Source organism: Ciona robusta, chromosome 2 (genome assembly GCF_009617815.1).
Source record: "Ciona robusta chromosome 2, ASM961781v2".
NCBI classification, from domain to species: domain Eukaryota; kingdom Metazoa; phylum Chordata; class Ascidiacea; order Phlebobranchia; family Cionidae; genus Ciona; species Ciona robusta.
In genome coordinates this window covers 7,751,410-7,774,670 of record NC_143236.1, presented here as the reverse complement: position 1 = coordinate 7,774,670, position 23,261 = coordinate 7,751,410, and the positions used below count along the sequence as shown (strand labels likewise).

Sequence of the window (23,261 nt, the reverse complement as noted above, 5' to 3'; positions counted from 1 at the left end):
AAACAAACTGTACTCGTAATTCGTCCCGAACCGTTGTGAAATACTATTCGGGGAGTAAATAATTTATTCCTTCATATTAACTGTTTTAATGAAATGCTTCTGTAAAAACATATTTTAACATCGACCTATTCACCTAACAATAATAATAAAACTCTCACTTGTTAAAGAACTCACGAATTGGTTAAAAGTTTATTATTGCACGTATAAAGTGAAATTAAATATGAAATGAATGAAATAATTGTCTAATCACTAAATTCGTCGTCAGATGAAAAAGCTTCACTATCATCTGATGAACTATCATCTTGTGGGGCAGCACCTGGGGCTGGGGCATCTGGGGTGCTGTGGTAACATTACATTAAAACAATTAGTACCAAACACATGTTTTAAACATAAGATACCGAACATGTTTTAAATATAAGCTAGCAAATACATGTTTTAAATCAGTCCTACATTACAGAAAAATACAATATTAGTTTCCCACATAAGACATTATTGTCCAGATCATATGGTTTGCAACAAACATACGTGTTGATATTTTGTGTAGAAATTTGGGCTGCACATTCTAGGACGAAAATCGAATAATATTTTATACTGTGTTTCTAAAACAGTATATATACTACATATTTACAAAATTAAACAGATAGAAATATATAACTTACTCTAACAAGGCAGGATCCAAACCATCCAATCTCATTTTATTTGCAATTGCAGGTTTTGGAACACCGACCATCACCATTTTGAGATACTTGGCATATCTGTTTAGGTTAGATCTTTACATATGACAATACTTTAATATTTTAATGTTATTTGAATGACATACGAAACGTCAGAAATCGACTAAGTTATTCATACCAGATAAGCTGTTAAAAGATTATACACATTATGTCTGATTAGAGGTGTATGAACCAAAACACTTAAGTTATAACGACTGTCATTTCCCAGCCACGCGTGGATAAAGCAAGTTACATTTATTCATTCATTCATTGTAGCTGTAAGCATATGTGACTTTCAATTTATAGGCTTCATAGCAAATGATAAGATAATAAAAATATTCATAGTAAACATAGTGATAAGTGATAACCTTGGGTCATCTTTAACTTTGATAAAGTTTTCAACAACTGGTGGTTCCTCCTCTGCATCAGGAGCAGCAGGAGGTGGGGCTTCAGAGGATGCAGTTTTTTGATCTTCTGATGCAGGATTCTCTTGGGGTTCATTTGGCTTCGGTTTTGGTTTCACATCATCCAAACCAGGGATGGAATCCAACTAAAGAAAAATATAATTAACACCAATTTGTTTTGTGTACAAAGTTACAGATTAGGCTGGTGGAAAGTGTTAGTGGTTGGTAGTTAGAGTTAGGGGTCATTAGTTAGGGGGCAGGGGTTAGTTGTTAAAGCGTTTATCGGTTAGCAGATAATGTAGGGGAGGATTATTCACTAGCACTGAGCCACTGAAGCTACTACTATCAGTACTATGTAGGTGCATGGTTGTACAATAGCTCGATTTAACCTATAAAAAAGGTACTTTTAGTACACAAGTACAACTATATTTTAATTATGAGTTAGTTTAACATTATAGGCTACCTTTGCTTCTAAGATTTTTAAAGCAATCTCAAGTTTTTGCATTTCTAGTGACTGCTTTGCCAACTGTTCGTCAGTTACAGCAGCAAAGTTGTTTAAAAAGTTGGAGGTGTGTGTTATGAAGTGATTCATGAAAGTAACTGACCGTCTGTGGTTTAGCGCTGGAATCTGCAATGAAAAATGTTCAGGCATTGGTTCATTTCCCTTAAATATAAATAAAATATATTGCTTATGTTTTTAAAACAGCTTATTTGTGACATATATAATACTTCGAATAGAAACTATATTTCTTACACGTTACCTTATTTAAATCCACATCTGGCCCGGTTAATGGCAGTCCATTGCTCTCCATCGTCAAATTAACGTTTTATTCGTTTAATTTACTGTTCATAGAGTCGGTCACGAGTAAAATAAAAACATCGGTTACTATATTTTGTATTGAAACTTCTCTCGCGATCTGGTTAAATCCTATACTAGGTGGACCACGTTGTCTGGCAATAGCAAACATTTAAAATTAAAAAAGAATTCATCCAGGGCGATTTATCACTTCGTTTTCACTGACTCTTATAATTTATTTTAACATCACAACTATAAAAATAAAATAATAAACAAATACACCCGCATGTCAAAAACTTGTGTATTCTGAAATCTACAAGCTACAATAGTACAATACAAATACACAAACAATAAACTTTGGAGGAATATTTTCTTTGAAATATGGGATAATAGAACACTTAAGCACTGCAGATGGAACATTCTACCTATTTAACAAGAATACATGACGACAGTAACTTTTTAAACGTCTTGGCACTTTTTATTAATTGTTGAAACAGCGCCCCAGGACTTGGTTTTGTACTTTCTGAAACATAAATACATTGATAAAGTACAATATCCTGAAATTTATTTTAAAACTTTTTTAAACATTAACATGCACAAATCTTTTAGTTTTTTTAGTTTGCTTGAATCTTTTAGTTGGAAAGAATAACACCCTAAGATAAAAGGCTTAAAATAAATAAACACATTGAAAATAGCACCAACTATGTTGCAAATGCGGTCCAATGAGTCCGTTGTTGGTGCAGTTTCCGACTTTATTGTACTGGGTATATGAACGACTTAATAAATCTTATTGGGTTTTGGGGTAATGAGCCAAATCTTGCCTAAATCCCAGGTGCTGGACAAGGATCTCACTTACATATAATAGAGAATACAGCACCAACTGGGCAGTACACATGTATTTTAAATCTTTACCCTTTTATACATCAATGCTTTGTGTCTGTTGGTTGAATATTCTCTCTTTCTTTCTTCTTCTTTCTTCCTGTTCACAACCTCAGGGAGTTGTTTGTATTTTTCACGAGTCTCCGCGATTATTTGCTTTCTCGTCATCTCAACACGGCGACGCACTGGAACTGCTGCTTTGAATACAATTAATTCAATGAGGTTATTAATGGTTTGTCTAAATTACAGAAAAAAAAACAGCCATACAAAAAAACACACCCACAAAGTTACATACGTGGTAACTATAACTAGTAAGCAGGCACGAGATTTATGAAACGGAACACATGTGTAATAACGACTGCTGTTTTTCCTGCTACGTGAGGATAAAACAAGTTACATTCAGTCATTTATTTATAATATGAAAGTGAAATATAAACAAAACTAGGTCAGAGTCAATTTTCAGGTTTAAAAACAGTACTAAAGTACAACTTATAAAGAAGAAAATTGTTTCTTATTTTTATAATTTCTTCTCATTTTTGTGCATCATTATGATCTTAATATTACAATCAAATAAAAGTTATGTTGACACACAAGCACAGTGGGCGTCTGGTAAAATATTAATGAACATATATCCAAAACTTTATAAATTTAAATAAAAAATACACACGTGTTGTTGTTCGCCTTTTTTCTGTTATATCTTTCTTCTTTCCAAATACTCGCTCTCTTTCTTCAGCCCATATCTACAAAGAATAAAAATTTGTTTTAAAAAATTATTTATGAGATCTTCTTCAAATAATTTTTCTAAATCTTTGCTACTATAATCAAGGAGACAAATAAAGTTAATCTTATTGTTAAAAAATGTTAACAGTTGGTCTTATGCTCTTCAAAGAACCGAAGTTTCGTCTGCCATTCAGCGAGACATCAACAGAGTAAGCCAATCTTTCTTAGAATTATAATACACCTGGCTGTACCATCATATGATATCGACGCTGTGAGAAAACGGTTAGTGTGTCTGCCTCCAACCCAGAGGTAATGGGTTATAGGTTTGTCGTTGCTACCATTGTGGACGTTCGTGTTATAACGACTGCCTTTTCGAGCCACCGAGGATAAAGTAAGATACATTAACATAATAATGCCTGCGGGCTGCGACTTTGGATTACACAAATCAATCTCCATACCTCTTGCATTGCTCTTTCTTCGGAGCTAATAGCAATCTTTCTTTGTCTTTGCCGAGATTTAGTCACAAACTGGGGATGGTGACTTACTAATGCATCTTGTAAACTCATCCTGACCAACCCCGGTCGCTCTGGTTCTGGGAAAAAAAAAAAAAATATTTTTCATTAAATTTTTAGTTTTCGATGCAAAAAGATAAAAGTTAATTAATTTTTATAAAATTTTTAGTTTTTCTTGTAAAAAAAATTTTTTTTTTATATTTTTTTAATGTTTAAAACAGAATGCTTGCGCTTTAGGGTCAACTTTTATTGTAGTAAAAAATAGTAAAAGCAGTTAGTATTGGATTATGTATGAACAATGCGTTCAGATAATACATTTAAGGTAAGGATGTGTCAGGTTACATGCTAGGATTTTCAGTATTGGTTAAACGTAGATGACTAAAAAGTCAGCAACATTAAAATTATTTGACTTGTAACCCTACATTACGCCTCTTATACCAGATAAATAGTTACAAGGTTATTTACATTATGTCTGTTAGTAAAAGTAACAAAACACTGGGTACCATGTTTAGTTCATTATTCCCAGCCTATGAATGTTTAATTGAATCTCTTATACTCTTACCCTCAATAATGGTGTGTGGTTTACCCCATGGAGGTTCGTATCGGTACGGTTCATACCAGGCAACACTTTTCGGCATCACTGCATTCGCTGTCAATGCAATCATAGTATTAAGTAAGTCATTCAATGGTGAATATATAGTATTATAGTGATTGGTGAACATTATGTTACAACTGCTAAGTTAAGGGTAATGACTATCTATTGTAACAATGCTATTACTTTTACTATTGTTTTAATTATAAAGTTTAGCTACTACAAAATTTCCTTGGCAGCTTTAATCCTTGTATGGTAGGCTAACAAAAGTCTTTATAACACAGGTGTCCTATTTCATGTTCCTCGTGCCCGCTTACAAGTTACCACGTAACTTACCGTATAGTTCATTTATTTACTTTAAAATTATAACGCCTTTACTTTTTGGGCGAAAAACATTGATATGCACATAAAACGAGTTTATAATAATAAATTATTCAACTACATCACAGCATACCTTGCTTTGTTGCTGTTGTCGGTTTCTTCGATTTTGAATCAAAATCAACATAGAAACTTGAAAACCTGGATTTTTCTTTTGGATCAGATACAACTGTAAATATATAGTGTTGTGGGGTAAGATGGGACACCTTTAGCACATATTATTTAAATACCCCAATCGCATTTTAAACAATTAACCAAGGTATAGTTTTATAATTCCTAGTTTACTACCAAATGGGACGAGAAACACAATGAAAATGTGTCCGATCTTCCCCCACCTTACTATACTTAAAATAACTTTGGATAAAAAGAGATTTTACTAGGCTTGTTACACAGCAATTGAATAAAAACATAATTTTAGGACTAAAAAAATGATATTTCCTTATTCAATGAAGTGAACATTTTTGTACGGTACCTGAATGAATGTGTGGCCAGAAAACAACAGTCATTATAACACAGGTGTTCTGTTTCACACACCTTGCTCCAGCTTATTGGTTACCATGTGTAACTTTGTTTTGATTTTGCAGGTAACTCAACAAATAATGATAAACACTTTAAACAAACCATTATTTTCTTTATCCTCCTCCACTGGCTCGTAAGTAATTGTGTCATTCAAAGATTCTTGTTCTGAAAAGTTAAACACCTTTTATTCAAAAAATTAAAATTATTTCAACTGAATTGACTTTTGGAGCCATTGACAACTAAGTGGTAATTAATTGTAATTTAATTAAAAAGAAACTTCGGAATATGATACATACAATATATATACATAATTATATATATATCCACTTTAAATAACCAAATGTCGAAATGTTTGCATAAAATTTACAAATTTGGAACCAAAACAGGAGGATAGAAAAATTACAAAGTTTAGGTTTCGTATCAACCCAGGAAAAACTGTACAATGAATATTTCATCGTTTTTGCTCAAGTATTTTAAAATCTTCCCAACCTGCTGTGGTTGTTTGGACTGCTCTCGACTTCCTTGGAGTTTTGTTCCTCCTTGTTGGAGACGGGATGTTGGTGCCCGCATCATTTTTCATGGAGATCCTCACCACTGGATGATGGTGGGTTGGTGAGAATGTTTGGATTGATCTGCAACAAATATATGAGTTGCAATATATGACAACATTAGGGATGCACATTACAGAATTTCGAATCGGTGAGATTCGAATCCTTTTGTATTCGAATCCAATTACGGGATTCGGTATTCTGTTATCCTAGAATACCTAATTATTCTGCAATGTGCATTCCCAGACAACATATTGAGAAATTGCCGTTAAGTGTCTTGCTCAAGGACACATACGTCCACAATGGTAACATCAACCAGCCTTGAACTTATAACCTCTATGTAATAGGCATGCGCGCAAGCGCGCTAAACAATTCACTACGGGGCCGGACTAATAAACAAGTTTCATCCTGTGCCAACATACTGGTGTACATATAGATATGATATGGGAGCCTATGAGTGAAATCAGAGCCAAAACAAGACGATGTCCATAATTATAAATTTATAACACACAAAAACTACAAAGTGCTTTGCTTTATTAGGCTACTAAATGCACAAATTTTTGTTCATTATTGGTATAAAATAAAAGCAATATACAAACTCACCTATCATGCAGCACTAGACGTTGAGGGATTTTTTCCTCATGTTTTCTGTGCCTTCTTTTAACATGAATCACTGTAGGTTCACTACTGGACACTTCCTCAACATAAGTAACCTAAAAAATATAATTTAAGCCCTATTTAGTTATTTACAAATTGTAAAATTTAAGTCCTATTTGTAAATTTAATTATAATAAGTAGTATGAACTTTCTACTAAAACTTCATTAAATGAAAAGTTCATAATCTATCGTTTTAGGTGACCTAACGTTGTCGATAGGGCCATACCAGATTTAATGCTTGAAACTAGTAAGCAAATATATCCTTCAGCAATCCACTAAGCGAACTTTGGTCCAACCCAGTGGTCGCTAAACCTCACCCATGTACATGAGAAACAGTTTTTTTCACCATAACTTTTTTGTATGTTTTAATTTTTTTGAAATACATACCTTTTTCTAAAATCTAAAAATTCAAATCTATTTTCCATACATTATATATATATATATCTGCCAACCCGGATATATATATATATATATATATATATATGTATATATATATATATATATGTATATATATACTTTATTTTTTCTAAACAATCAAAATTTATTTTGCCCTACCTTCTTTTTCTTGTGTCCAACATGTTTTTTATCCCTGACTTTCACGAAGTGGACACTCCTTGCATCTGTATCAGTGGATGCAATGGAGCTTGCTTCAGGAGGAATAATGGCAGCATGGACTCGCTGTGGAGTGCTGGAAGATGCCGGACTCCTACAAAGAAAATGATTAAAACTTAACCCATACCAGGCATATAGCAATACTTCAGCTCATATACAACTGTTTATATTTTTCAGAGCCTAATAATCTTTTAGCAGATCTTTTTTTCCAATGTTTCAAAATAGAAATACACTATATTTTTTATACCAGTTGAGCCACTAAAAGATTATTTATTTATAGTAACCGGTGTTATCATGTCTGCCATCCCAGATTTTGGTGCTTGAAATTCAAATTATACAGAAATTAATTCCAACCTTGCGTGTCGCAATCTTGGAGAACCTTCCTTCACTTTTTGTCGCTCTATTTTATCCATCAATCTTCTCATGATGATCTCTGCTCTTGATTCATCTACTCCTAGGAGTCTCTCCACTGTGGAGTCCTTGGGAAGAGAAGAAGCGGGCCTGGAGTCTGGAAGATCACAATACTCTGTGCTATCACTATCACACACAGCATTCGTGGTGAAGTCATCAGTGGTTGGTTCAGCAGAGGACTTAGGTCCGGATGCGGGAGCAGAATGATGCGATCTTCCACCTCTTGATGTGTTCTTCTTCTCTTTAAACCAGGTAAGAATCTGTTTCACCAACCTCCTCTGTGAGTCTTCCCCAAGTTGCTGGAACTCCTGAAGAGTAAGAGGCATCTTGCTCTGTGATTTTCTCCTAGATGTATTTCTATCTTCTTCCAATGCTCCATGATTAACTATCCTCCTCTGGATGTCAAGATCACTTGTCGATCCTGTCTTCCCAGAGGATAAATTCCCATCCCCGTTAGTTAGGCTTGCATCTTGGTAAGAATCATCTGAAGGTATCTCGGGCCTGCAAGAAGATATTTCCAAGTTCCTGATCGACTTATCAGTCGTCACAACCGATTCTTCCGATGAATCCTTCTTTAACCTCACATCCACTACAGGTGTCTTCACTGTGATCTTAGGAAGACTTCCCAAAACCAGCTTATCCTCTTTATTTACATCAACAGGTCTCAAAGGTGGTTTTCTATCATTAGTTGGTATAACATCTAAATCCTGATGGTGACTTTTATTTTCTTCTCTTTCTTGCTGTTTCATCAATTCAGCAAAAGTGGGAAGATATTTGACACTGCTTTTTAGTTTTTCATGCTCTGGCGACTCCAACCAATCTCGGACCTGGATTCGATCTAAATATGGAGATCGCTGAGGGAATTTCTCTCCACTGTTACGAGGTGGACTTCTGTATGTCGTATGTTGAGTTTCTGTATAAGTTAAAGTTGTTTTAATGATAAATACCTATGTGTATTAGTTACTCAAGGTTTAGATATTATACAACTAACAGTGATAAAACTTAATTCAATAAAATTATAAGCAAGAATATATATTAAATCAAACTAACTTTTTTTGAATAAAAAACAAAACAAATATTCACAAAGCTAACTCATAAAATGCAATAAGTGCTCAATACAATATATTAAAAACAATGTATGCAAAAATATTTAGCCTTTAAAAAATCCTATACAGTAATACGGGTAAATATTCTTTAAACGGCATTGAATGTGGGGCAGTCTAGCCAGACGGCAAATAAAATGTCAGAAATACACTGCGTTTTTTCATACCGGATCAGCCGCTAATAAATTATTACCATTATAGCTGGTAGCAGATGTAACAGAATAATGCAGTAGGTCTTACCTCTTCCATTTCTAACACGAGGAGAAGATTGTTTGGGAGAACCTCTTGTATTTTTCGAGGATGGTTGAGGGGTGACCTCTTTCTGGTGGGTAAAGTCATTTCTATGTGTGTGGTGGGATCCCTTTGTAGGATTACTTGCTGTGTTGTCAGTTGGTTTTGTGTCAAAGTAAGCAGATCTAATGTAAGGACTTGGTGGTTCTTGCTTGGGTTGGTAGCTTTCTTTAGCCCTATGTGGAAAATAAACTGGTTTATATTGCATTTATTTAAATTACAACTTTATATAATTATTAAAACTTTATATAACTAAGTAATCGATTCTATGTGAGTGAGGTCCAGCAGTGTGACAAGCCATGGCCCATGGGATCCAGAATTTAGGTCAGGATTAGCCATTACCATTACCCCATTATATATGCATACATTTAACTGTAAAGATAAATATAAGCTAAAAATTTCTAGGAATTTGTAGTTTTTGGAATTATTCCTGAACAAATTAAGAAGTTAGAAAAACATGTTTCATTTATTGTATATGTATATGTCTATGTTATTTTACAGTTATGCACAATTCTATGCAAAAACACAGCACAATACCAACAAATAACGGTTAAATACTTTAAAAGTTTATTAAGCCAATTTTTTAGGCGAGTATTGGTGTATACTAACCTTATATTTGGTTCTGATTTCTGTGAAATTTCCGAAACAAAAGAAGAAACGCGAAGATGATCAAAACTTGCTTCCTTGTTTTGCTTCACTGAGTCAGTAGGTTGCAAATCAGGTACAGGCACTGAGGGAAAACAATATAACAAAATTCCAAACGTTTAAAAAAACTGGTGAACCCACATGCCTGACTGTGTGGTTGAATTGCACAGACTTATATGAGTTATATAGTACCAGCACTATGGCTTAGTGGTTAGCCCCATGTTTCCTTGGGCAAGACACTTAACAGACATTACTTCAACCGTTCAACCCAATGGTCACTTAATGAGTTGTAGCACCCTGGGTGTCAGGGTAATGGGCCAATTTATTTCCAGGTCCCAAAACGTGCCTGACTGTCGGGCCATACACACATAGAATAGTACAGAATAGGTTAGTTACTTACAAGGTTTGGCTGGAGTCATTGTATAGTTGAAATTCCTTTGGTTTGCCTTGGATATTTGATTTGAGATCACATTCGTTGCATTTGATTTATAAGGAGTGAATGAAACAGGCTTCACTTGCTCCTTTGGCTTCTAAAAACAACAAACACAAAACCCTATGTTGATACACACCAACAAAAATAATTATGACACTTCTCTACAAAGAAAAGTGTTATTTTATTTTTATTAGTCATTTTAAATGGGTATGGCATAAAATTGTCTCATGCAAATGCAAATTTTTGGACCAACCACTTAAAACAGTCGTTATGTACTGAAAATATAAACTACTATAGTGTATATAAAACAACTCTATTTTACCTCCAGGTGTTCCTGTGGTCTTGGAGTTGATGATGAAGATGAGTTGGTTGATACGGATGGAGATAAAACGCTCCTTTTGAAAGATGGGATGCCAGGAATGGATTCATATCTTTGGAAGGAAGTTGGAGGATGAGAGGAGTTGGGATCAGGAGTTGAATGACTCTCTGTGATCCTGTGGAAGCTAAGCTCCTCATCAGGGGTTGATGTTGGAATAGAAATATTACTCTCGTCAAACTTAGAGGATTCTTTTGTTTGATGAGGGTCGTAGGGTGGTTGGCTAGGTTTATAGTTGCCCATAGTAGGTGTGTGTGCATTGGACTTGGATGTATGGGAACTTATATCTTGGACTTTAATATCATCTCTTCTAATCCTTGTTTCTGCAGTGACATCGGGATCATTTAATATCCTCTGTTTCTCCTGAAGAACTTTCTCTTTCCTGTATTCAAATCTAACTCTCTCAAGAAATGAGTTACCAATGGCAGAATCATCAAGACTTCCATTGCCAGTTGTTTCTTGCTTGTTTGAATAAGCTTCACTGCGATTTCCATCCACCATATCTCTACCACTCTCCACAGTGGGCAAGAATTGCATCACATATTTCCATATCTCAGTGTTTTCAAAGTTCTCAATAGCCTCACTTAGATTCGATTGGTCCATTTCGTTTCCACTCCCGTTTAGAGCAAGAGGAATTTCCTCCTCCAAGAGCGCTTTCACTTGAACAGCAAGAGAATCAATGCTGCTGTTTATACTCCTCTCTCCTCCGGACACCAGGATGTCGGGATCTTGAGATTCATCTATCTGAGACATCATGGAGTCAGACAACACAGATTTAATCTTTGCAAGCAAGGACTCATCGGCAAAACTTTTATCAGGATTTTCGATACCACTTTGGGGGAAAGAATTATTTGAAACATTTAGATTTCTGTACAAGTTGTTGTCAGGGATTGGTTTACTTAAAGTTGACAATGGAGCAGCTGTTGTAATGGGAGGACTCATTCCTTCAGGCTCTTTCCTCTCTGATCCAATTACATCAACGGGATCTTCAACATCATGAGCAACATCCACGGTGATGGGATGAGACACTGGAAGAGAAGAAGAAGAAGAAACAACAGGAAGATCTCCAGCATCATTGGTTACTGAGGAATAATCTGGAGGACTTGGAAGTCGGGCGTTTCCGGATACAAGAGGAGAAATGGATAAAGATCCTGTCTTCTTAGTGATGTAGGTGTGGAGTTGGAGCAATTTATCTTCTTCAACTGGGAATTGTGGAGTAATCGGGTTTGACCCAGTGTGGTACTGTACATCCCCAGCTATTGGGATGCCACCACTGAGTTGTGTAGGTTGGTCTTGGTTGGTATTCGATGTCTGCTTGTTAAGGCTGGTATATTTGCTTTCAACAACTGAAGTTTGTGGTGCGGATGAAGGGACATGGTTTATTGCTTGCTTTGTGTCAGACCAAGCATACTTAGGCTGTGTCTCAATTATACTTGCAATAGATAGTGCATTTTCCTCACGTTGAGACATCCGTAGACTGTTTATTCGATCCACTATATCTTGTGGGATGTCCACAGCATCAGGGAGATCGCCATACTCAGTGCTACGAGTTGAATTTAAACTGAATAAGGGGTCGAATGATAAACGATCAGACCTTGTTATTGAGGTTGATTGTGGTTGTAGTATAGACGGTGTGTCAACTTTATTATCAATGGTATGAACAGGCTTTGAGGTAGGAAAATCTTTGGACTCCTTGAATGAAGGTATAGAGCTGCTAGGGGATGACGAAGCAACAGAAGTTTTTGGAATCTCAGTTTCTGTCGTCTTGGTTGTTTGGTCTTGATGTTGTTCAACGGAAGTTGGTGTTTCGGTTTGTAGGAGTTCAGGGAATCGGTTTGTGGTTGATTGCTCCTTAAGCAGATCAGGTTCACTTTGTTCTGATGATTTTTCATCTTCAAGTAACTCTCGTACTCTCTGTGCAAGTGAGTCGTCTTTTTCCAGAATGTTGGTGATCATTTCAACAGACAGTGGGTCACTTAATGACTGATTATCTGCAGTATCTGCAGCAGTAGTTGCTTCATGTGGTTTAGTTGACCAAGCTACTTTTGGTTTCCCACTAAATGTGGATGTGTATGGATCTTGTACATTGGTACCTGCTGTATAAAAGCTTGAGGAATTGGGCAAAATGTTATCGTGGTAAGTTTTCTTTAGCTCTTCCAGGGGAGTTGTGGTGGATTGGAGTAAACGGGATATTGGGTCTTGCTCTTCTAAAAACAATAAAGAAAATATTAATTACATGGCTGTGGTGAGATTCTGGTATGATAACAATGAACAAAAAATTTTGATTTTTGTATTCGTATTTAATTCAGGACAAATTATACCTGAAAAAACAAGAGTGTAAACATACAAAGGCATTACCATATACGATATATCCAACAATAATAAGTTTAATGTAAATTAACATCAAATGTTACCTTTTTGGCTGATGCTTTTGTTATGAGTTTGAATAGAATCTTCTGTTATAGGGACCTGTGTTATATCTTCATAGAGAGAAGCCTGAAAACATTGAAACCCCAGTGAGGTTAAACAATTTAACTAGTAAGCCTACTAATTTACACTAATCAAAAAGTTGAATAAATGAACAAAACCGGCCCTATCCTTACATGGCCACAAAACAACAGTCATTATAACAGAGTGTTCCAACACACCGTGCCAGCTTACAGTTACCATAAATGTTATTAATACTAATTAACACTGCATGCAATTTAAATAAAAAAATTAATTTTACTCACCTGTGCAGATGATACAACAGGTTCTCCTTGCAAAGTGTGCCATTGATTTTCAAATGTTGGCTGCAACTCGTACCATTTTGTTGGTTTGGACTATAAGTAAATAAAAGATATTATTAGTTCACATGTGTTAAACAAGAAAGATTATCCAATAAAACAGTGACTGCTTTTATAATCTTAATGTTGGTAAATAATGAATATTTTGGTTTTAAAATGTTCCTTACGTCTCCCTGCTTCCTGATAACTGCTATATAGTTTTTATGTCCAGGATTTATATAACAAATAAACTTTAAAAAATTGTGGAATTTGCATTTATGAAGTGCATTAAAAAACAAACGATACCAACAGTAACGTGGGGATATAAAAGAAAACAATATTTACCTCGGTGCTAGTGAAGAATCTTCCCCCCCACTTTATTTGCTAACCACTAACCCCTAACCCCCTAGGTTAGGTGGTTAGCACAGAAATAAAAAAGAATAGAACGCGCATCTCCAATGTCGGCAAAGGAGAGAGCATGATACACTCTCTCTCCTTCGCGGGTCGTTCCCGTTTACCATTGCAGTCAATAGAGTCGAGGGCATTTTATGTAGTTTTTCTATGTGTTTTGACTTGATTTTAAGTCATAGGGTAAAACAACTATTTTCTAATATGTAAATATTTCCAACAACCCGTTTTCTGAAGGTTTTTAATTAAATTTATTAAATAATTAAATTTCATAAACAAGTGGTAAACTGTAAGCGTTAACGTACCAAATAACTAAACTGGCCTAAGAAACCTAAATAGTTGGTGTAGTTTTTTGAAATAAACAGCTAAAACCTCTTAAAACTATTATGCGTCTATCTTTTACAATGGAGACGAAGAGAAATGGGGACGGAGTTGGCGGTCACGTGAATAGAAAAAAGAATATATCACAGTTTTGGGCAATTGCGCGTTCTACTCTTTTTTATTTCTGTGGTGGTTAGGTGTTGATGGTTAGGGGGTTAGTGGTTACCAAATAAGGTGGGGGGGGGGGAGATTCTTCACTAGCACCTTTACCTCTTCTGCTGTTTTTTTGATGCATTGACCCAGAGAAAGTCCACTTGCAAAAGATTGAGCAGTTTCGGCGGCACTTGTGTCAAACGAAGACTCAGACATTATGAAGATAACACATTAAACGCTGTAATATATAATTAAGACAACATTACCCACATTAAAACAACTATTTATATATACGTTTAGTTACAAACTTACCAATAGGTAGCGGAACTTTTCTACTAAAACAGCAAGACGATTTCCTTTGGTTTGTTGTGAGATTTAAATGCAGCGGTTTTTCGTGAATTTTAACGAATTGCCAGGAAGTTATTTAAATATTCCCACACTCGTTCTGCATCAACGACTGTGTAAATTTTAGAGTTTCGAGGTCTCTAGAAAAGAACCACAGAACTAAAAGATAACAATAAACTTAAAAAATAACTTAGATATATATATTGTTTGTATTAACCAATAAAAAATAAAAAATATAAACGGTATTGCTTACTACCGCCACCAAACGTAACTAATTTCGTTTAGAAGATGCTAATTTGTGTCACTAGAGAGTCTTTAGTGTGCAAATTGGCGTCAATCTACGATATACCGACCAGGCCAAACCATTTAGACGGATCTATCCTTTATTTAAATGAATTTAGGTTTAATCTACAAGTTTTGTTTAAAAAATAGCCGCGATAGCGATATGTTACTTTGGATACCAAACATATCCGCTTTACCAGAACAGCGTTAACCAATCAAATAATTTAAACTTTCAGCAACCTGATACTTCCATACCGTTATATATTATAGTCGTTTGCAACCACAACAAAATAAAAACCAATTAAGGCCAACTAGGGACGCCCAGTTGACCGCGATCAAATTTCTGATATTCAGATGCAGTATTCTTCATTAATCTTAATTTTAATTTGCTACTAAACCACTCACGGGGGATGTCGCTCTTATTTAGGAAATGGAAGCAACTATAAGAATAATAAGCGTTCCTCGAAGTAAAGAGGTGTTTTATCAAGTATTTGACGTAACTTCGAAGAAGACACAGAAACCAATCGACAATCGAAAGAAATTTAACCCCCATATCCTTTCAAGTAGTTCTCGCCTTTACCCTAGTAGCCACGTTTTCTTTACAATAATTAAAAGCACATTTCGTTTTTTTTATATAAAAACGCAATTACAAGGCATATTTACGTAAGTGAGGTTAAAAAATCTATAAAAAAATACGGAATAAGTGTTATCGTAGTCATACATTAAGTTAAAACTACCTGTGACCTTGGGGTCTTGGCATCGAATCCAGCATCGGTGATAAAGCGGAACGGCCACAAAGCGTGTTAAAGTGATCGTATCACCGCTGGTTATGAAACAGCCTCAATAAATCCATTGTCAATTTATACAATATTGTTGAAGCTTGAGAAATATATAGTAAGGTGGGGAAAACGGGACATCTTTGGCACATAAATGTAAATATCCTGATTGCGTTTTAAACAATTAACAACGGTCTATCGGAGCTGCATGGGGGGGGGGTATGGTTTTATAATTATTTCAGTATTCTCTGTTTATTACCAAATGGTACGAGAAAACAGAATAAGAAGGTGGACGTCTTCCCCTTTCCTACTATATATTTGCCGAGACGATTAAAACGCAATAGAAAGTCGTCTGTAGGGCGGCTTGCTGGTTTGGTAGATCGGGGTATTTATCTTAATCGAATAAAACTCAAACGCCAGTGCAGGATAATCTATAAGACAACTACAGGAAAAGCAATAAGGCGAACCCGATAGGACCTGTTCTCTTCAGCAATAATGTTATTTGATTGATACCAATTTCTTCTAAGAAACCCTGTTCACCATTATTGAAACGGAATATTTCGTAACCTTTTGCATGCTAATATAAAGCGAGCGTCAATACCCCTTTAATGAAAAGTTACATTTTAAAATCGGGAAACTTTGCGCGTACGTTTATATTCAAATTTTTAATAAACTTGTTTTTCGGTTTTCTTGGTTCGAACGAAGGTTATAACGATAACATCATATCCCTAAAAGTTCGAGGCTCTTTGTAGACGATATCGGTATCTGCAGAAAGAACAAGCGTGTTGTGTGTTCAGTATTTGTTGCGGGCCTGGAGGTCTCGTATTTCAAACCTACACCGGATTTGAAAGAATAGAATTAGATTCGAAACAGCGGATAAGAGTGAAAACGGTTAATAAACGTTCGCTCGTGTGATGAATCGGGAAGGAAACGATTTCTGCATCTTCTTTCTGTAATTTGAACAGCGAAACTGGATCGGATGCTTCAGCTTTCTTCGCGACAACACACGTATACAGCAGAGCATATATGGGAACTGTTAATTTATAAGCGCCGCATATAACAGCAGTGACAATAATTTGCATGATTAATTAAGCAGTAGTCTCGGTGGGTGTCTTAGATAGGAGACAAGCGCGTGCTGCACGAGGTGTAAGGTTTAGTCTGAGCAGTCGTATCTAAAATCAGATTTGCAGTGCGAAAACGACCACACTTTACCTGCAGAAAAATAATCAATTTTCTGTGCGACAGGTAATTTAGGCGCTGCAGATTGGCGCTCGGATAGGATTTTATTTTTGCGACCGGGCAATTTTCCCTTCACAGCGGTAATCGCAATTTTATTTTGTATTAAGGGTGGCCATATCAAACATTGCGATTAATAATTGAAAAGGACGCTATGGTAAAAGTGAGCGAGTATATGGGTTTCATTCGTCTCTCGTCTCCAGCACTGAGAGACTGAGGCGCCTCAGCTGAAGAAAGGTCGAGACATTACTCGTTACGCGGGTTCGCAACTTCGATGGGAGTTATACGTCGTTGTTTGTAAAACTTAGATTTTTAACTAATTATTTATGTTTTGTTTACTTTTTCATGCAGGTATGTGATGGAAACGATAAGGATGAACACTGATTTGCAAACGCAGCCTCTCTGCTTATCTATGAAGCCAAAGTACGTTGATTCTACTCTGCGGAAGCAAGTTGAGATGACGAAACAGTTTCAACATGATAATGAACCCGTACTCTACCCTCGCATGAACAAGTTTAAGGCAGAAATTCTTACTTTCAAAAACTCAAAGGACATCGGTGAACCGAAGCCCCGAATCACGGACCCTGCTGCGGAAAATGGACACCGCGATTGCTACAGCAGACAAACATCGAGCGAGTCAAGCTCGCCGGCGGGAAATCAAGACAGAGAGTCCGGCCAGTCGTCGATCGAATCTCCAATCTCTATGAAAGGCGAAAGTGGATGGGGAAGGCAACAGGGTAAGACATTAACTCAAATAACATAAGGAAGTCTCCACAATCTTTTGTCTAATAAATGAAAATGAAATTCTTTTTAGAAACAAACAAAACTAATTTCAATCACAAGACTTTTCTAACTTCCCCATCAAGTTCAGGAAGCAAAGATCTTTGGCGGCCCCCAGTGGAAGCGTTAAATTCAACCGGAAAAGGTAAAAACAAAAAAAAGTTAAAATCATAAAAAATGTAAAAAAATAAAATTTTGTGGCAAAATTTTATTTATTTGTGCGATATACATTACATATTAATTGCAATGCATGAATTTTATTGAAATAAACGTTTACCAGTTGGCCACGTCGAACCCCCGCGTCAAAAACGTCCGAAACTTTCAACCCTCGGTACAGCAATGATGCCGGAATGGAACAATTATGCGCTGCAACAATTAATCGGTGAGTGGTTTGACTGTTGGATTTGACTTTGTCTGTCACAGTATCAAATGGCATTGCCATGCGTGAGGATATGTGTGTACAATTACTGTATTTGGAAACGTGAGGTGAAATTTATACACAAATTGAAACCCGGGAATATATCAACAAAAATTATACAATTTTACTAAGCGTAATTTAAACAGTATTACTTTAAATGGCTGTAAGACCTTTTGAATCAAATATTTTAAATAAATTTGTATATTTACATGCGTGGTAACTGATGAAAAGCATAAAGTTTGTGAAACAGAACACCGTGCTATATATAGCGAATGTTAGTTGCCCCGCCACGCGAAAGGACAAATACGTTTCATTCAATTATATAATGTCATTGATTTTGATTTTAGCAAAAACTCAACTCTTGAGGTTTCCCACTATCTACAATGCGCATGCGCAGTGGCAGCAAAATGTACAGCAGAGCACGTACGAAAATAACAAAGGTAATTGTCTTTTTTTATATTTGATTAAACAAATTCGATAACTTTCCAAATCGAGATTATAAACTCTGTACATTTCAGTCCCTCCCCCGCAAATGATGAATTTACATCACTTTGCGCAAGCTCAAAATATTTCTTCGTTCCTTCGAGCCTTTCCATTTTATTCAGGTAAGAAACGTATGTGTGACGTCTTGCCATTTACCGAATATTACGTGTCAAGGGTGGCTACTCCCCTGCCGCTTCACCCAGTTTTAACGCTTTGTTTTGCATTTTTATCTTATCACTGAACGCATCGTTTATAATAACCGGTAAACAATGTCGCGCTTCTGTCAGTCACTGCCCCTCTTGAATGTTAAAGTGTTAATTTTTGCAGGGTTGCCAAGCTTATTGAAACACCGTTCCCTAATGGGCGATAACGCTACCACCAACGCCGTTCTTAACCACAAACAACTTGCCGAGAACATACGGGAGCATCACGCGAAAGTGACATCTCAAGCGCCTATGTTGGGCAACTTATTTTTCCCGAATACTTTGGGGACAACTGCGAGTAATCCACAACCGCCGCCATTTATGAGCCAACCAAACTGTTATCATTCAAATGAACAGTTTACGTGTGGGCAGTGCAATAAAGACTTTACTACAGCGCATGGATTAGAGGTAAATAAAATGTATGGAACTTCCGCAAAAAAATCCCTCCAACTATAAAAGCAAATTTAATAAAACTGCATTTTTATTACATACCATTTTGTAAACCTATACATAAACAAATTTGCCTTGGCTTATAATTATGCTGTTCGCATTTAGTAGAGTGGGGGAAGATGGGACACATATTCATTTTATTTTCCAAACTGTATTCTTTCTTAACAGTAATTATAAAACCGTATTCTCATGACTTTCATAGGTTGTTGTCAGAATATAATGGATGTTCTTTGCTAAAAGTGTTTCAGCATCTTATCCCACAGTATTATACATTGGTGCACAATTACATTTTTAACCGCTTTCAGTCAAACATATACTAGGTTACCATACATAGCTTTATTTTATAAAGTATCATTCATATTTTGTACATATACTTGGTGCATTTATATGTTGTATTTCCATCCCAGGTCCACGGTAGACGAGCGCATTCAGGTGATCGAACATTCAACTGTGACGTTTGCAGCAAATCCTTTGGCCATGCTGTAACTCTGGGTCAGCATAAGGCAAGCCATAATAGGGAAAAGGTAAAACACGATCATTTTATCATTGTAATATAGAATTTAGAGGGAATGGAAACATTCTTTTTATTCCATTTTCTCCTACTGTTTGGTAGTAAACAAGCAACACTCAAAGAATTAAAAAATCGTATCCTCACGACTCCCAAACACGGTTGTTAGTTGTTTAAAACACGATTAGGATATTTAGAATGTTGTGCTGTAGGTACCGGTTTCAAACGGGAACCGGGAGGATACGGTTTTCTGTTTACTACCAAATAGGACGGGAAAATGGAATGAAAATTTTCCACACTCTAAAATTTACGTCGGTAACCACCACCTATATAACTCAACTATATTTTCAGGTATTCGAATGCCATATCTGCCACAAAACCTTCAAACGTTCGTCTACTTTGTCCACCCACCTCCTGATACACAGTGATACTCGTCCCTTCCCATGTCCTTACTGTGGGAAGAGGTTTCACCAAAAGTCAGACATGAAGAAACATACCTTCATACATACAGGTATAATGAATGAATGAACGAATGAACGAATGAACGAATGAACGAATGAACGAATGAACGAATGAACGAATGAACGAATGAACGAATGAACGAATGAACGAATGAACGAATGAACGAATGAACGAATGAATGAATGAATGAATGAATGCAACTTACTTTATCCTCGCGTGGCCGAAAACGACAGTCGTTATCACACGAGTTTAATTAGCACATGTCATAACGTAACTTAAAACATTTTATTTAATATTTTATTTGAAATAAAAAAAAACATAACAACAAAAAAACATAACATTTCATCTAGATCCTAGAATGTTTAAAACTCAGTACAATAATCGCTCTTTTTACTAAACAGGTGAGAAGCCGCACAAATGTCGTATTTGTGGAAAGGCCTTCAGTCAGAGCTCCAATCTCATTACTCACATGCGAAAACACACGGGTTACAAACCTTTTGCCTGTGATGCTTGCGACCGCGCTTTCCAAAGAAAAGTTGACCTTAGGCGGCACAAGGAATCACAGCATAACGTTAAACAATAAGGTGTAGAACTATTCTTTTGCTGTTGGTCTTGAGACGTTAAATTAGCGCTGCCGTGTCGGAGTATTTTTGGCAATCATTTTCGAAAAAGTATGCATTAAAGGCAATGCAAAGAGCGACTTTTTAACGAGGGTTTATATTTACTGCTTTTGGCCATGCTGGTATTGCATGCTTTTAAAGTAAATACCTCTAATTTACTGTCAAAAGCGCCAAGTTTGAAAAAGCACAAAATATTAACGCCTTATTGGTTGGGTACACCACATAACTTAAAACTGCTATGTATTGATTTTACACTTTTGTTTTTACAGTTGCCACAATTTTCGGTGTTTTTTGATGGTGTAATTATTTTGACGTTTTAATTATGTGCAAAAAAGTTCCTTTTTGGTCACGTGCCGCCTATTTCTCGATTTAGCACTGTGACGTCATATGTTGCCTTTATTGTTGTGAATTATGACGTCAAACTATTATCAAATAAACAGAACTATATATATATAGCTTTAAAATTTGTCCTTTTACAAAAAAACGTTCGTTTTTCTGTATAGAATCAGTTCTTTCTATTTCGTAACAAACTGAACTATAAGTAGCAGATAAGCATTAGTATAAGTAGGGCGGGGGAAAGTGGGACGCATTTTCATTCTATTTTCTGGTCCCATTCTGTAGTAAAAAAAGAACATTTAAACAATAATAAAACCGTTTCCTCATGACTCCTAAAGACCGTTAGTTGCTTAAAACACGATCGGGATATTTTAACATTATGTGCTAAAGGTGTTCGGTCTTTTCCCACCCTACTGTATGGCGTAGAAACGTCTGATTTTTGTACAGGTCCATTTATTTCATTTTAACAGCATGATATCATTCAAACCCGCATATTCATTTAGTGTTGGATTAATAAGACGCGTAGGTGTAATACGAATTAGGAATTTGCCAAAGTAAAGTAATACAACCCCAAGCCCCATTGGCATTGTCGAAAATTAAATATTTGTCGAAGTTATTTAATATCGGTAAAGTGGATATAAGTGGAACTAGATACGTAGCCGCGAACTGATAATCAATTTCATAAAAATAAATTTGGCAATTGCGCGCAAAAATTTACAATCGAAAATGCATAATTCATCTGGACGACGAAATTGCTTATAACATGCCCCGCGATTAAATGGCCAAAGCAAATTTCTCGGAATTTCTTTGCCCTTGGAAAAGAATCCGTTACCCATACATTATTCAAACACACGAAGTCGCTTGTAACGACGCATATAGGAGTCGGATCCACTTTATAAAATTAAACTTTCCGACGTATTTTGATTAAATTCGCAGCGTTTTAAGGCGAGCTGATTAAAGTAATTTGAGGGTAGCAACAAATAGGCGATTTTCATAAAACATTAATTCGATCCACGTAACCATAGATGCAGTATACCGCAGTGACAAAGGCGCAGGTAACATTTTTGTCGGTTGACTTTCGTTTAAAATAAAACTGACTAAAAAAATCATAAATTCGTTGTTTGCCTTTACTTGACCCGGGTGCAAAACCGCGAACTCTTGCCGTACATCGCTGTAATGCTTGTAAACTTTTAAATCTGATTATCTTGCTCGAAATCAGTGTTACATTTCCGAAACGGAGACCCCGTGATTTTGAGTAGAGGCTCTTGCAGGTGCGAATTTCGTTGCATTATACGGATTCTTGTGGAGATTATTCGTTATTTGATCGACCTTGAGATGCCTATGTACATCCATAACACATTGTTATATCCGTGCCGTGACGCATTAGACGCACCTCAAGTAATGGTTGGCTAAGCTGTTTGAACCGAAGAAGCCTTTGTACGCATGCAGATAACTAAGGCATATTGTGCAATCACTATTGGGACAACTTTGTGGCGGAAAAAATTATTTGAAAATTTAGTTTGAGGTCTTTCAGACTCATAAAGACTGTCTGTAGATTTGCAATGACGGCTCGTTATAAGGTAAATAATCACTTTGGTACCGAAATCACAAATCACTTAGAGACCGTCTTTATCCAGATTTTGTTTTGTTTTTGACACCCGATCCACCTCGTTCGTTGCTATCTCTGCAAATTACGATACTTATGGCGGATTTGCTTGCTGCATCGGCGCAGAATCTTAGATATCCAGAGCAATTTACGGATTTTGGTTAAAATACGATTCCCCATTGCGAAAACACAGCTGCGCGACAGAGGGCATTACACATGGGTGTGAATCTCAAAGGGTCGAACATATTATATTAATATTTGATGCGAGTCATGACGAAAACGTGGGCTCTGAGTTTGTAACAAGGCGAGTAACGATATGTAAAACTCTTGTCCCTTTTGAATGACAGGACGCAGAAATATAATATCTTCTTATGAATTATTCTAAGTTTAACTACGACGCGACGCTTTGCTGGTTTGAAAATCTTTACGAAATCAGTGACTGCTGCACTCTCAACTGCTGCTCGGCGGAGTCGGTTTTAAACAAAGCGGCATTAATATTTCAGCTGTCGTAATACAACAG

General features: G+C 36.1%; 3 protein-coding genes across 5 annotated transcripts; 1 reads left to right on the top strand and 2 right to left on the bottom strand.

The window, feature by feature from the left end:
* Nucleotides 1-158: 158 nt before the first annotated feature.
* On the bottom strand, nucleotides 159-2,050 carry LOC149740805 (WASH complex subunit 3-like). Its single transcript, XM_089872844.1, has 5 exons — nucleotides 1,879-2,050; nucleotides 1,581-1,745; nucleotides 1,082-1,263; nucleotides 660-755; nucleotides 159-339 (listed from the first exon to the last, which is right to left on the bottom strand). The coding sequence occupies exons 1-5, from the start codon at nucleotides 1,927-1,929 to the stop codon at nucleotides 243-245; spliced, it is 591 nt and encodes a 196-aa protein (XP_089728970.1). The 5' UTR covers nucleotides 1,930-2,050; the 3' UTR covers nucleotides 159-242.
* Nucleotides 2,051-2,200: 150 nt separating this feature from the next.
* LOC149740804 (uncharacterized) lies at nucleotides 2,201-14,703 on the bottom strand. Of its 3 annotated transcripts, none has more exons than XM_089872820.1 (19): nucleotides 14,549-14,703; nucleotides 14,354-14,474; nucleotides 13,322-13,411; nucleotides 13,004-13,085; nucleotides 10,536-12,796; nucleotides 10,181-10,310; nucleotides 9,745-9,865; nucleotides 9,085-9,311; nucleotides 7,685-8,654; nucleotides 7,274-7,424; nucleotides 6,665-6,774; nucleotides 6,003-6,145; nucleotides 5,616-5,678; nucleotides 5,071-5,163; nucleotides 4,587-4,673; nucleotides 3,971-4,104; nucleotides 3,460-3,532; nucleotides 2,826-2,989; nucleotides 2,201-2,436 (listed from the first exon to the last, which is right to left on the bottom strand). In XM_089872820.1, exons 2-19 carry the CDS (start codon nucleotides 14,450-14,452, stop codon nucleotides 2,395-2,397), a joined length of 5,040 nt encoding a protein of 1,679 aa, XP_089728946.1. In that variant the 5' UTR covers nucleotides 14,453-14,474; nucleotides 14,549-14,703; the 3' UTR covers nucleotides 2,201-2,394. The 3 variants fall into 3 exon arrangements, with proteins under 3 accessions (XP_089728946.1, XP_089728947.1, XP_089728948.1); XM_089872821.1 differs by having other exon boundaries at nucleotides 2,826-2,986; XM_089872822.1 differs by having other exon boundaries at nucleotides 10,536-12,793.
* A 2,450-nt stretch (nucleotides 14,704-17,153) lies between these two features.
* LOC149740803 (uncharacterized) lies at nucleotides 17,154-21,255 on the top strand. The gene is made up of 9 exons (XM_089871918.1): nucleotides 17,154-17,612; nucleotides 17,690-17,800; nucleotides 17,936-18,037; nucleotides 18,421-18,513; nucleotides 18,592-18,678; nucleotides 18,884-19,167; nucleotides 19,617-19,733; nucleotides 20,069-20,228; nucleotides 20,581-21,255. Exons 1-9 carry the CDS (start codon nucleotides 17,234-17,236, stop codon nucleotides 20,760-20,762), a joined length of 1,515 nt encoding a protein of 504 aa, XP_089728044.1. The 5' UTR covers nucleotides 17,154-17,233; the 3' UTR covers nucleotides 20,763-21,255.
* The last annotated feature ends 2,006 nt before the right edge of the window (nucleotides 21,256-23,261 follow it).